Below are 15,644 nucleotides of genomic sequence, written 5' to 3'. Positions count from 1 at the left end.
GTCGAGGAAAAGTGATAGCTGATGACACTGTACGTGTCCGCCCGCGAGGTTATTAAATGCCGACAATAATTAAATGCTGCTTTAAATATAGTTACAATAATATGAATGACAAAGCAATTTGTTTGCCGTAAATAAATAATGTACCTATATCAATCACGGTTTATTAAATACGACTCTTATAATGACGGCTCGATGAAAGTTAGTAGCTTAGCACAAAAGATGAATTAAACTTCTCGTAAACGTTTATTCTATTTTAAACTTTGAATAACAAACGCGTACATACTTGTAACAGAACCGCCGGTGGCATCACAGCTAGACCAACTAATAAATCCGCCGCCGCCAAGCTAGACACAAAACAATTAGTTACGGAGCGTAATCGCCTGGTGGTGATTACAGCCGCGATCACTAAAGTATTGCCGACCTATAAATAAAGGAAAAGTCAGGGTTATTACAAACTTGTACAAGCGTAGACTAAACATTTTTAAATTACTCGCAATTTATATATATATATATATATTTCCAAAAATTTATCAATTTTTAAACTGGTCTGTAACAAATTCTAAGAACTATACTCGATATCGAGATATTTTATATTTTACATATAATTAAAAATTTTAATCAACAATATTGCCATTAATATCTTGAGATAAAAATAATCAGAAAACTCATAAAAATTAATAGAATATTAGATACTTACTGTGGTAACAATAATCAGCAACGTGAATAATCCTGCTAGAACAAGATCAGTCCAATTTGGTAGATAATATTCCGTTTCCACATCTCCTTCCTCCGCCGACATCGTGCGATTCCATTGGTAAATACCCCCATGGTAATCAGCTGTTTGATTCGCCATGTTGTTCACCTTCGATCCATAGATGATAATTTCTGCTTCACGTTGCGTATATTTTGATACATGATGATTTCTAAAAAGAATTTAAAACCTAAATATAATAGATATAAGATATTTTACATTTGATGATTTTTAATAAATAAATTTTATAATTGCGACAGCAGGTTTCATACTTGGTAATACTGTCCGCTTTATGTTATAGTTTCCCTACTTAACAAGTCCTGCAATAGCGGTATGTGTAATTTTTTTATTTTTATATTAAAATTTATAACATACATATTATAAAAACATAAATATTTAAACATATATAATATCAGATTTCATATTTGGTAATACTGTCCGCTTTATTGTATGGTTTTTCTACTTAACAAGTTCTGCAATGACGATATGTGTCTCATTTTTTTATTTTTATATTAAAATTTATAACACACATATTATAAAAACATAAATATTTAAACATATATAATATCAGATTTTATATTTGGTGATACTGTCCGCTTTATTGTATGGTTTCTCTACTTAACAAGTTCTGCAATGACAATATGTGTGTGTGTGTGTCTCATTTTTTTATTTATTATTACATAAAAATTTATAACAATTTAAATATATATTTCTTTATACTTTCAAATTCCAAAATAAATTTTACAATTGCGACAGCAGGTTTCTACTTATTGTTAGTAATACTGTCTGCTTTATGCTATGGTTTCCCTACTTAACAAATCCATCAATGGCGGTATGTGTCATTTTTTTATTTTTATATTAAAATTTATAATACACATATTATAAGAACATAAATATTTAAACATATATAATATCAAATTTCATATTTGGTGATACTGTCCGCTTTATTGTATGGTTTCTCTACTTAACATGTTCTGCAATGACGATATGTGTGTGTGTGTCTCATTTTTTTATTTATTATTACATAAAAATTTATAACAATTTAAATATATATTTCTTTATACTTTCAAATTCCAAAATAAATTTTACAATTGCAACAGCAGGTTTATACTTATTGTTAGTGATACAGTCTGCTTTATGCTATGGTTTCCCTACTTAATAAGTCCAGCAATGGCGATATGTGTCATTTGTTAATTTTTATATTAAAATTTATAATACACATATTATAAGAACATAAATATTTAAACATATATAATATCAGATTTCATATTTGGTGATATTGTCCGCTTTATTCTATGGTTTCTCTACTTAATAAGTTCTGTAATGACGATATGTGTGTCTCATTTTTTTTACTTATTATTATATAAAAAAATTTTTAACTATTTAAACATATATTATATTTCTTTTTGTACACTTTCAAATTCCAAAATAAATTTTATAATTGCGACACCAGATTTCACTTGATAATATTGCCCGCTTTATGCTATGGCTTCTCTACTTAATAGGACCTCGCAGTGACGGTATGTCTCATTTTTTTACTTATTATTACATAAAAATTAATCGCCAAAATTTTTGTTTAAATTATCAAAAACTCTAGAAGCATTGAAGATAAAGTCAGAATTCTCAATTATTTCCGAACTTCCATATATATCCAAATAATATGGCATTGCAACTTTAAACACATTTCGCGATGTCTAATGGAAATTGAAGTAGCTAAACATATGGGGAAATATAATCATAAAAATGATAAAAAATATGTTCAATACTGACTAGAAAAGTAATATATTATATGTAAAAAATATGTTAAATTTTTTTTATATATTTGAAAACATATTTTGGAAGGCGTATTTTATATTTTACCTACATGTAATGACACAAAATACTATTATTGCATTCTATTAACGTACACGTTTAGAAACTACTATACATATAGATTACGCGATTAATCACAGTTTCCAAATCTCAGTTTCCTACTGAATTAGATTAGACTGTAAGTAGGAAATTGTGAGAGCTATAGGGCTATAAGAGTAAAGTTTTCTTAATATCTTAACAGAGATACTAGAACTATGAGAATATTAAAAATGCTAGAAATAAAATTTTAGTAGGTGTTAATAATATCAAATTTAAATTTATTTTATTTCAAAAATTTAAATTATAAGAAAATATAAATTAATATTATTTTTAGGCTAATAAAAAAAATAAAAATTAAATTTATTTTTAGAAAAATTTTGAAAGCTTATTAATTATAAATTTATCAGTTGTGCATGATATCATTATTCGTGAAAATTAATATAATTTTTGTAGTTTTTTTGCAATATTATTTCTTACAATTTTTATTTAATTGAAATAATTATTGTTTTATAAAACGGTTTTTTATCCCCGACGCGTAAATTTATTTTTTTTTAATCTTTTTATTAAAAATAGTATGTCGCGCGAAGCTATATATATTCAAAATATATATTAATATTTGTATTTCTTTGATAGTATTAAATATTTCAAATACTTTTTCTCTTGAAAAAAAACAAATTATAATCGCGTTGCAGCATACAATGAAATTTATAATGTGTAACCTGGAATTAATTTAAATTAAAAGTTTAATTAAATATTTCCAATTACATGATATATTTAAATGCTATGCTAATATGATCGCATGATCAAAAACATGCAATATTTGCATTGACAAAATTACGTTTTCAGATTTAACTAATAATTGATAAACAAATTTATTGCTATTTTTTACGTTTTTTATAATTTTTCTGATTATTTTCTGAATTTTTAAATAATTTTTTATAATCAACACTATATACTGATTGTTATTATTGATCCGTGTAGTAAATAGATTAGCTTTGGCTCGTCGAATTAAGTAAATTATAGCGCTGTTTCCACTTCCACAGCGTGACTGAATAATGGCAACTTGAACTAAGAAGCAATTTAAAGAAAATAAATTCCCAAGCACTTAATTCTAACAACCACGTTATTTAACTCTAGTAATCATCAGCAACGAATGCAATATCAGATTATAAGATGTCATAAGCATTGTAATTCTTTGCGTTTATATAATTTATAAATCTTAGTGTGTTAGTTACTTTTCTGCAAATTTTCTTTCCTTTATTTTTTTTACAAGACATCTCCAGTCGTCAAGCACTTTTCATAAACGTTCTTATTATTAATAAATCATTAGAAACAATACACACACATGCAATGCAAAGTACCGTTTTTCACGCGTCAGTATATAAAGTAGCTTTAAGAGATATATCTCCTAAAATACATCCAACGTCTTTCAAAGAAAATATTCTAATAATATAAAAATGAATAATTTTAAATAATTATCATTTTTATAATCTCTCTGCTTTTACAAAAATTATGTGTTATTTATTAAAACAAATATCGTATATGTATTGCATTTTTTAAAACTCTGAATTATCATATTTGTATCCGACAAATATAGAAGATTAAAAATGTTATATAAAAATGTGATCCCTTGATAAATTAAAAGTTATGATAAACTAAATAATAAACTAAAAATTACATAGCAAAAAACGAGTTTTTAATTAATCTCAAATATACGTGATAAACACGCGCACACACAATTACAATAACAATATTATTATATTTACATAACTATGTATTTCACGCATCACTCAACCTTCATAACAAAAGTGTTTAAGATATTGAATTTTTTTAAACACGGTTTTACAGAAATCACGTTGACGATGAAATATCCCAAGAGAATCAGAAACTGTGTCTATATAAAAATATCGAGATATGCTTGCATTGGAAGAAACAGTTTAAACACAACTAGGTCAATCGATGAATTTTTTATAAGAACAGTTCCACTTGCTATAACAGGAAATCAGCCATAAAAAATCATTAAAGAGTAACACGCAAGCAAAATAGTAGTTTATAATATAAAATCTGACTGATATAATATTTGTAAAGTATGAAAGTCGGATATAATAAGATGAATGGACCGATGCGATTGCGCACACTCGTTATCGTCCTTATAAGAGAAAATAAGATGGATTACTGCGAGAATTTCTGAATCCATTCTGTTTCCTGAGGTAATAAAATATTTTGCGGAGACTTTGTGATGATGTATTGTGTCCAGACAAGGAGCATTATCTTCACGAGTATATAATAAAAAGTATGATTCAAATGAAATGTATTTATTTCTTAAAAAGCATCACTTTCTTATTACTTACTTTTTTATATTACATGCATGAAAAATTCTCTTTTTTTCTTTCTTCTCCGATTCTGGATACAATTTTGCTAGATTACATTATTAAAATTAACAGACAAAAAGTTAAATTATATATATATATATATATATAATAATAATAATAATACAGTATGAGATTAGATTAACTAAAAAAAATATTAGTTATAGAAAAATTAAATTACGGTTTTATTTTAATATATTTTTCTATTCTCATCGTTGTCGTTAAATGTTATAAATATTTTTTTAAATATTTGGCATCTCTTTTTTATAGAATATACGTTTCAATTTTCGATATGTACATTGCGATAGGTGGGTTTATCTAAAAAAAAACATCATCCATAAAAGATAAAAACCCACTCATATAAAAAAGTAGAGAAATAAAATATTATATATTCGTAATTTTTTTATTAAGTAAAAGAAAAATTAATTCTTGCGTATCACAAATATATTTTATCTCTCCACTTTTTTCAATGTTTGCTTTTTTAGAAATATACATGAAAAACCAATACCGTTAACATTTTAATCCTATTCGGCATACGTGTTTAAAAAGAATTCGATATTCATTGGTGCGATTAAAACTGTACTGTATTAAACATGAATAGAATCTTTTCAAACGGTTTCGGATTGACCACAATTGTGAGATTGCTCGGATTTCTCGTGTACGAATTATTCGCCGATTATTGTCAGACTTTATTCTGACAGATCACACAGATAAATGCAAATGTGCAAGAACAAGATAAAGTATAGTGAGAAATCTAAACAGACATATGTCCAAAAGTTTCGAAATTCTAGATAAGTTTATTATTTATTATATGTATAATAATGGAAGCACATAATATTTTATTCAAATGTGTATCACATACACACAAACGAATAATTGAGGATATACAAATATCGTGAATCAGTGCATTATATAATAGCATCTTCATCTCTCTTTTTCTCTTTTTTCTCTATAATATTTGAGAAAGAATATTTAACTACCCTGAAAAAGTTTTGCCGCAATTTCGCGCTCAACTATACGCAAATTCTAAAGTAAAGAAAGAGAGTAAGAGATAAGAAAGAGAGAGAGAGAGAGAGAGAGAGAGAAAAAAGAAATATGTAAAAATTTTCAAGTTTTTTTGCTACAACAATTTTAATGCAAATAAAATTTTTCGAAAAATTTTGCTTATTATCCTAATAAAAAAAGTATAAGAAATACTGATAATAATCTTTATACTATCAGCGTTTCTATTATAAATATACTTTTTCTTCATTTATATGATGCAAATATTTTTATCTCCGATTGTACATTCCCATACATCCTTAAATTTATATAATTTTTTCAAAATTACATGTAACTTAAAATGAATATACATAAAATTTAGAAGCAAAGAGGTTTGTGTGTGTGTAAAAGTATCTATATACTCTATTTAATGCTTAACTTAATTTTTTATTAACTGTAATTACTACAAACAAAAATTTCTGAAATAATTTGCGCACCGTTAAAATAAACAAGCACTCTTTATACGCAGTTTGAAACAAAAATTAAAAACCCTGATTTCAATTTTCCACAGATATAATGAAATGTATTTTTAATTGTTCCATTTCCACATGTATTACTAACAATGAAAATAAAAATCCTTTTTTTATATTTATAATATTGATATTTAAACATTTATCAAATTTATTATATATTTATTTCAACTTTGTAATTGAAATGGATAATATGTGATAAACGTAATAATTTTTTTTTTATGTCTTTCAACACAAAATTTATTTTACATTCATATTCTCGTATTCTCGATTACGTACGTATTTTCTAATCAATTGCGTAAACTTAATTCACTAACAAAAAGTGCTAAATGCAAGGCCAACTTATCGAGCTGAATATTCGAGTTGTTCAATCAAATAACATTTATTTCATGTATAAATTATAAAGCTACAATCATTGAATATTAAAACTAACGCAAAAATACAGTCATTCTAAAATAAACGTTTCAACCGCACGCGGTCTTCTTTAGTATATTCTTAAAATTATTAGAATTAAAATATTAATTCACTAATTTTTAAAATAATTTTACAGCATTTTTAATAATTCTTTTAACAAAAAACAGAGAATATATGATACATAGAATTATACGGATGCACATATACGTAAATGCCAAACGGATATATTCATACTATTAACTTTTATATTCTTTCAAAATTTTTTAAATTATGTAAAAATCATACGAGCAGCTTAATAAACGTTGTTCTTTAGTAATATAATTAAAAAATTGTTTTTATTTAGATCTTATCTAGAGAATTCTCGATAATAGGTATACAAATAGCGTTGATAAGACAAACGAAAACTGCATTGTGTGCATTTTATCATCAGAACTGCAGATACACGTACTTGAATTCCATTGTAATGAATTTCTCGCAAAGGGATAAGGACTCTTATTAAAGTACTATCAAGATTCTTTGTTTTGAGAAGACTGCATACAAAAGCACAGCAGTAAGCATGAACGCTCACAAATAATTATTGTTCATAATTGCTTTTCGAGATTATTAGGATTAATTGGATTATATAATTGAATACAATTGAAAATTTTAAAAATTATGCACTTTGTATACATAATTTTTGTCTTAAGATCCAATTTAAAGACAATATGTTTTGCATATAAAAGTAATATATACAGATATTTTGATATATATATTAAAATCAACTGTTTTATATTACATTACAATTTTTAAGCAGTTTTAATTTTTATAATCATATTTGATTATATCAATTATTATATTTATAACTGATTAATTTATAATAAAATATTTAATTGTATCTAAATGTAGAAAAAATATTTTTAGTTTTATTATTTTTCACATTTCTATTTATTGTAAGAGCTTTTATAAAAGTTAGTACATTTTTGTATATTTATGCAATTTTAAAATTGAAGTAAATATTAAATATAATTTTTTTGTTTGAAATATAGCATTTCCAACAAAATTTTAGATTATACCTAACAAACAAAAAAATATTATATATGTACAAAAGCTTGCGAGCTATTTACATAAGACAGTTTTCTATTTTAAAGACGTACTTCACTGTAAATTTTAGGATTATATAACTTTTCCAGGAATATCAAGCCATTACTTCCATATATTTTTCTGTATTTGGGTACCAGAGGGTGAGATTTCCACTAAAAAATAAAGCTTTAGCTAAGAAAATTTTTAAAAAATGCAAAAGTAATCGCGAAATAAATACTATAATTAAAATATTTCATTGCTAATTACAACTGGCAAATAAAATAAAAAATAAAGTAAAAAAGAACTATATATATATATATATGTATCTATTTCTATATATCTCTCTATTTATTTATATATCTATTTCTCATTTTACTATATTATATACAGTATCTAAATATATATATATATATATATATATATATATATATGTATATTTAGATACTGTATATAATATAGTAAATTGAGAAATAGATATATAAATAAATAGAGAGATATATAGAAACAAGAGAGAGAGAAAGAGAGAGAGAGAGAGAGAGAGAGAGAGAGAGAAATTAACTAATTATTGAAGAACTTATATACAATCATCTACGATATTTCTAAACTGTCGACGCAAAACTAAATTTAGTCTTGAATGTAAATTTAACTAGGTTTATATATACATATATATATATATATATATATATATATATATGCCGCTCTGTGTCTTAACGATAGCAGAATTCTGATAGACTGCAACATAAATCGTCTTATTCTATTATAGCTTCGAGAATGCTAGAAGCATTGTAACTGTCCGTAAGTATATGAATTATCGGCAATATATATGTGCATATTATATTTTATATATACATATATTGTATATATATATATATATATATAATAATATACAATTTTATATATAATATAGAAGAAATATCTGTTTCTCTCACCATGTTTACGTCCGATATCATCAAGAATGACATAGTTGACAGATGACATTATTTTCCAATAATGTTACAAGCAAATACGAGAACAAAAATCTATTAAAATTAAAGCAAGAACAGTGTGACAACTGTTATTTTGTTTTAAAGAAAAAGCAGAACATAATTATTGGCTTGCTCACTTTCTCTCCTCCTCCCTCTCTCTCTCTCTCTCTCTCTATTTTATATTACATATATAGGTACTATATATATTTAGAAATATCTATAACAAAAATATGGTACATTTGCTATTTGTTATTTGTTATTTAAAAAGTTGAAATATACGATATGTATTTTTTTTCCTAATTAACTTTGGGATATAATTTGTGTATTTCTCACGCTATTATTTATAAACTTTCATACGATGTTCCAGTCGTTTCGATATCATAGAATAGAACTTGTTAGAAGCACACACAACTGATATCATTGTATGCGTTTTGCCTCGCAGCAAATTCACCGGAACATAGATAAGATAGCTTTGACCGCAGTTTTGACCGCAACGAGAAGGCAAATACACTATATCAATAGATACAGCGGTCGTATACATATATATATATATATATTCTGTAGAAATCTTATTTCCATATCAATTTTAACTAAATATTTCGCCAATATAAATATTACGGCAATATTTCAATTTTTACATCTTATGTATCATTATTTTAAAAAATACGTACTTATTCTTTTTTTTTAATGCATAGTTAAGATCAGAACATGCAAAGTTAAAATGTTGAATAATACATGGCAGAGTATTAAGTTTGATAATATGGAAAGAAAAGATCTCTTTTGAAAAAGTTAATTGCTGCACACAACTAAATTCAACCCCAAGATGACATCATGAATCAGCAAAGAGAGATATTTCTTAATTCATTTCTTTAAGTACTAGAATAATTATCTTGCTGGCACTTCGAGAGCTCGCAATTCTCATTGCAGTCCGTAATTTGTTCGCAAAGTGTGTCGGCAGACCGCCAAAGATTAAATTAAAACGAATATTTCTCATTAAAGGATTTACTTTCTCAGTGCTGGCAGCAAACCGGATATTAGTTGGATGGTTATTAGTTTTCGATCGAAAAGTCATAATCGACCCGGAACATATAGCAATTAAACGAGTCTCATTTCCATTTAATATATAGATTCTGCACGTGTAATTTATATTATTCAACTTATACGCGACAAATTTTATTCATAGAATAACAGTATGCGCATTTTCGATAATGTTTTCAGATTCGCTGAGCCGCGTGCCAATTTTGCAGTAGTACCTTTTAATATTTACGCAATGTTACCTTTTAATATTTAAAGGCACATCGTAACATAAATTACGAGATAAAAGGAAATATCATTGAAATGGGAAGAATTATATGGAAATGCAAAATAATGCGCGAAATATAATATAACGATTACATGATGAGCCAATAATACAAACTAATTAATGATAAAATTGAATTACCTGCATTGTGCGCGTAATAATTAGTAACAGTGCTTAGTATTGTAACAATCAGCCTTTGTTTAATGTCTGATATATACTGCTTTACATCTTGTTCACTATTCAACCAGTGTGCTATTATCTCAGTAATTAGGATCAAAGTAATAGTTCACATTATTGCGAAGAAGGATATATATACAGCGTTTTGCAGATAGACTATCTGCTCTTTATACACACACACACACACACACACATATATATATATATATATATATATGTCTATGTGAGAAGAGTTTTATTAATATACGCTGTATATATTTTGCGTACGTTATTAATATATGTATTAAAAATCATATTTTTTTCTAATTGTAACATATAGATATACGATGTGGACAATAACATACAAATAAAAATACATATATATGTACATATATAACAATACTATTTTTAAATTTAAATATGTGTGACGATTATCTGCGATGGTTTCCACAATTTGAAAAAACAGATTTCGATATTTTAAAATTCCATGCAATCCAAATTCTCTTGATACTTTGTAAATGGAAACATATGACATATTCCAATATTTAGCATATAGATATAACTTTTTATCTAATATCTAAGAATAATTTCTTTATTAACTCAATAGCTCTTTAGATATATTATAACATTTACATATTACATAAATTTTTGAAAATATAAAAATCTATATTAATATTTAATATTATATATATATTTTTAAGTATATAATTTCATTAATTATACGAATATAAATGTTATATTACCTACATTTCAATACGAAAAGAGTGTATTTGAACAGTAAGCTTAAAGGGTCACAGTGTCTATGTTGCATGGGATGGAAGCAGGTGCAATGTTTCTCTGGAATATCGGGTGAATTATACAGTTAAGTAACACATCCTCGCACAGATTATGAATGTATGATCTGCCTAAGCGTTTAAGGTGGCAGCCTAATCTCGCGTATTTCCATAGAATTATAACTATTCTGCTCATACTGTAATCGCCAAATCACGCATTGCATTTGAGAAACAATGCCAGCAGTTTCACCAAAATAGGAGAAAAATAATTCTTCACAAATATTTTTAAATTTTTTATTATTGTATTTATGTGGTAATCGTTTTAATTATGAAAGCAATTAAAAAATTATCATAATATGTAAATCAAATAAATTTATAGCGTAATGAGAGCTGCATTATTAAAAAATGCTCGTAATATTAAAAATTATTGTATGTAAGTTTAAATTTATTTTTCTCTTTTTGAGAACAAAAGAAAACATACCAAATAATAGTCCATACAACAAAATGAATGCATGCTTAGCTAACAATAAGTAACGTATCTCTCTTTTTCTCTTTTCCTCGTTCTCTCTACTATGAAGATAATTTCGCGGCTGACATAATCTCCCAGATGTATAAGTGTCGAGTAGCTTGAGCTTTGCAGTCGTTAAGGGTGGCGTTCATCATGGACATAATTGGACATATGCTGCAAGGTGCATTTACATATGCCACTGCTCCGTGTTCGTAGATACGGCAGAGGTAACTGCTTGGAATAGATATGAAATACCAAGGAAATACCGCGGAAATACAGTACTCATATCGCGCTGCTGCATCGTCCAACACGTTACATATGTATGTTTATATATATATATAATACGTATGTATACATACAAAAACACATATGAAATAGTTGGAGGTGCTGCCAACTAAGATTATTAATGATAGATTCGATGTCCATAAACTTGTATAGTATTTTCTAAAAAGGAAAAATTATTTATTTATATATTATTTATATCTTAGAATATAAAAATCAGTTATATATAAACGTAATTGTATAAATTTAATATATACGTATTGTATGAATTAAATACTTTTTGAGAAAATACTTTTTTCATAAAGTAAAAATAAAAAAACGGCAATGATATTAAAATTTTTAATTATAAACGCAAGCGTTTACATAAAAATACGAGTTAATCCAAATATTTTATATAATAGATGCTATAAATTGTTTATTTTTCATAACTCTTCAATAATTGCAATTTTTAGAAAAATATTCTCTATTTATATAAAAAGTTTATTGTAAAATATATTACAATATTGATTCAAAATACACTGCATGTGAATATATAATATAATTATTATATGTATAATTTTAAATATAATACGATTCAAAGTAATTGCTGAGATAAATCAATACAATCTAACATAGCAATGCATGAAGCGATAATATATTATGCTATATTCTGCATAGGTGCATTTATTAAAAGATGATCGTCAATTGAGAATTGACATGTTTTATGTATGTTTTGATATGATCGTTTATCAATAAAATAATTTATCATATTGCATCAGATATTTTATTCTTTTAACGTTATCGCAATTTATTATCAGCATGTAAAATAAAATGTATAATTAAAATGTTATTGTAAATATATAATCTGATATAAAATAAAAGAATACAATTTTGTATTTAATAAAATGTAAAATATACAAAAATAATATTTATAAAAACGTATTACATAGAATATTATATCAAAACATATTTCTATATATCATGCGCACAAATATGCATAATTTGTGTTTATAACAAGAAAAGCCAGAAACAAATTGTGCAGTATCAACTAAAACATGAACCACACAAATAAGTGTTCTAATAATATATGTGATACATGAGAAAGAATGAATGTTTAAACTTTGATAACATGTTAAAGTCTAAAGTATAAAACGTTTTATTATATTATATTGTCTATAGAAATATTGTTACATTATAATTACAGTAGACAAATTACTTGGATAAGAGTAGAGAACAAACTTCACGTTCAAACTTTATGTTAAAATAATCTACTTCCCGCCGCGGTAAGTTCAAATTTATGAAAGGATTATATTTCAAATATATACATATAAATATATATATGTATATGTATATGTATGCGGAAGATATTTTCATCAAAATGTTCTATTCAGTTTTTTATTCGCAGTAATATTATTGTTGCAATTAAAACTGAATTCTTTTATATGCATTTTTGACTTGTCAATTTCAATCTGATTGAACGTACATATTTAAAATATACAGAATTATATAAAATAATACATACACAAAACTATATAAAATGTAGTTGTCGTTTTTTATAAATATTTTTATAAATATAAAAGTTCCTGTATAAATTAAAAAGTTCAATTCACTTTAGTTGATTAACATCTGTAGGTGAAATAGTATGAGAAAACTTTTTCTCTCTAAAAAGTTGCAGTATTTCCATCCAAATAAAAACTTACTATACATATGTATAAACTTCCTCTTCCTCTTTCTCTTTATGTCCATATTTTTTTAGAATAAATTGATAATTTACTAAAGATATACTAAAAAATAAAAATGCTAAATAAGTAGTATACTTATGTTGCACTAATATGTTAGATTTCGAAAAAAATTTAATTTGATAATTTGAAAATTTATTACTTAAAATGTGTATTTATAGAATTAAATCATATCAAAAGAATAATATATATTTATATAATTCGCATAGCTTGCCTAATCTCTTAAAATTTCATGATGATTAAAATAAGTTGGATAGAGAGAGAATAGAGCTTACAGATTGACAAGGCGCATGAGATATCAGATGTGAACTACATATTTCTGACACCAGCATCACGTCGAGTACTAATACGATGTGCGTTCTCGCATGTACAGCAGCTATATGTGCTGCTGGGATTCATGTTTAACCGATAGCATAAGCGCCAGCAATGTATGCGCAAGTAATGTGCGAATACTAAAGTCTGATTACTGCATGATTGACGCATGGCAGACTGCAAATGAATGATAGTTAACTGCCAGATGAATGTTCGCATAAGTGCATAGAACGAAGGATTTCCGCCTGCATAACTGCACGATAGGAGACACAGACAGATCCAATATAGAGACAGGATGATCACAAATCTGTGTTCACATTCCATGTGGCAAGATTCCTCGAATAACTCAGACCATTTCTTGTCTTCACGATTTTCCATGTTCAATATCTAATATAATATACAGACTTTCTAATTTGTATTATATTATATTTGTATATTTGTATATTACATTTTTATATATATTTATATATAATATTATTTTATATAATAATCTCTTTCATAATCTATTTTTATTATACATATTTTTAATATATTATATATGATATTAATTTTATTTTATCTTATGATTTACCCAATAATATTATATTTTTTAAACAAAAAATTTATTTGTAATTAGTATTCTCATTACACTTTTATATTATTAAATATCAACTCCCGAAAACATTAATATCTATTGAAAAACTTACTTAAAATTAACATAAACATAATTTTAGTCTGATTACAAAATTTTATTTGCCAAAAATGTCAACTTTTTTAACAAAAATTAAATATCTTTGTGATTATTCATTACTATATTTTTATCACCCAAAATACGATACGAGGTCAAAGATATTTTATTTATTTTTAATTAAACATTTTAGTTTTTAATTAAATATTTTCTTTCTCTCTAGGTTGATTTCTCTAATTATCATACACGCATTATTTCTTTAATACAATTAAGAGACACGTAAATGTAAAATTAAACAACGTGATTTTATTTTTTCATCTAATATATAGTAATATAGATTTGAAATAGAACACATATATGATAATATATTTATTAGGAATACTAAAATAGAATTTTATGTAAAGTTAGTTGAAACTTAATCGGAAGCATTGATTTTACGAATACTATATACGTCTACTTTTTAAAGAGGAAGGATTACTCTTGGAAATGACATAAACTCACTTTAAAAAGAGAAATAATTTGATAAAAAATTTTCATAAATATATTATATCAATAGCATTTTTTGTAATTATAAATAATATTTATTTTCAATTGTATTTCAATTGTCTTTTTCACCCTAAATACCTTGATCCTTGATTGATTTAATTAAGTTATTTTAAAATAAATATAAAGTACTTTATATATAGAATCGGAATATATATAATTTTTACAAAAAAATTATATATATTTATATTATTATATTTCCTGTTTATATAATTATATTCTATAAATAAATCTGCGTGTTTATATAACAAATAACACTTACTATGTTTTCTGTCTTCAATCTAACATTCGCTCAATATTTTTTGCTACTACGCTATTCGTATTTGCACATTTCCAACATGAGAATAAATCTTCATCTTTTTTTCCTAAGCTGGTGAATTTTTTGAGTTTTAAAATTTACTCGCTTTGCATTACGTAATGCGGTATTACCATACTCACGTTTCACGTAGTTGAATAAAATAGCAT

At 25.3% G+C, this 15,644-nt stretch overlaps 1 protein-coding gene and 1 long non-coding RNA gene across 5 annotated transcripts in view; both read right to left on the bottom strand.

The window, feature by feature from the left end:
• The window catches only part of LOC114931761 (putative G protein-coupled receptor No18), a 47,157-nt gene that overhangs the window by 8,540 nt on the left and 22,973 nt on the right, over window positions 1-15,644 (bottom strand). For 3 of the 4 annotated variants that reach the window (XM_085484941.1, XM_085484942.1, XM_085484940.1), the window contains 2 exons: window positions 698-923; window positions 284-421 (listed from right to left, as the gene is read on the bottom strand). In XM_085484941.1, the coding sequence (XP_085341067.1) occupies window positions 284-421; window positions 698-853 (294 nt within the window). In that variant the 5' untranslated portion in view covers window positions 854-923. Of the gene's footprint in view, window positions 1-283; window positions 422-697; window positions 924-10,361; window positions 10,505-15,644 lie in introns of those variants that run through there. The other variant, XM_085484943.1, reaches the window with a different exon arrangement.
• LOC146722338 (uncharacterized) lies at window positions 7,909-9,140 on the bottom strand. Its single transcript, XR_014925205.1, has 3 exons — window positions 8,885-9,140; window positions 8,030-8,128; window positions 7,909-7,948 (listed from the first exon to the last, which is right to left on the bottom strand). It is a non-coding gene; the product is annotated as an uncharacterized LOC146722338 (long non-coding RNA).

This window comes from Nylanderia fulva, unplaced genomic scaffold (assembly GCF_048542155.1).
Source record: "Nylanderia fulva isolate GAGA-0341 unplaced genomic scaffold, ASM4854215v1 Scaffold33, whole genome shotgun sequence".
NCBI lineage: Eukaryota > Metazoa > Arthropoda > Insecta > Hymenoptera > Formicidae > Nylanderia > Nylanderia fulva.
The sequence above is the reverse complement of the archived record's forward strand: the minus strand, read 5'-3'. Positions and strand labels throughout refer to the sequence as shown.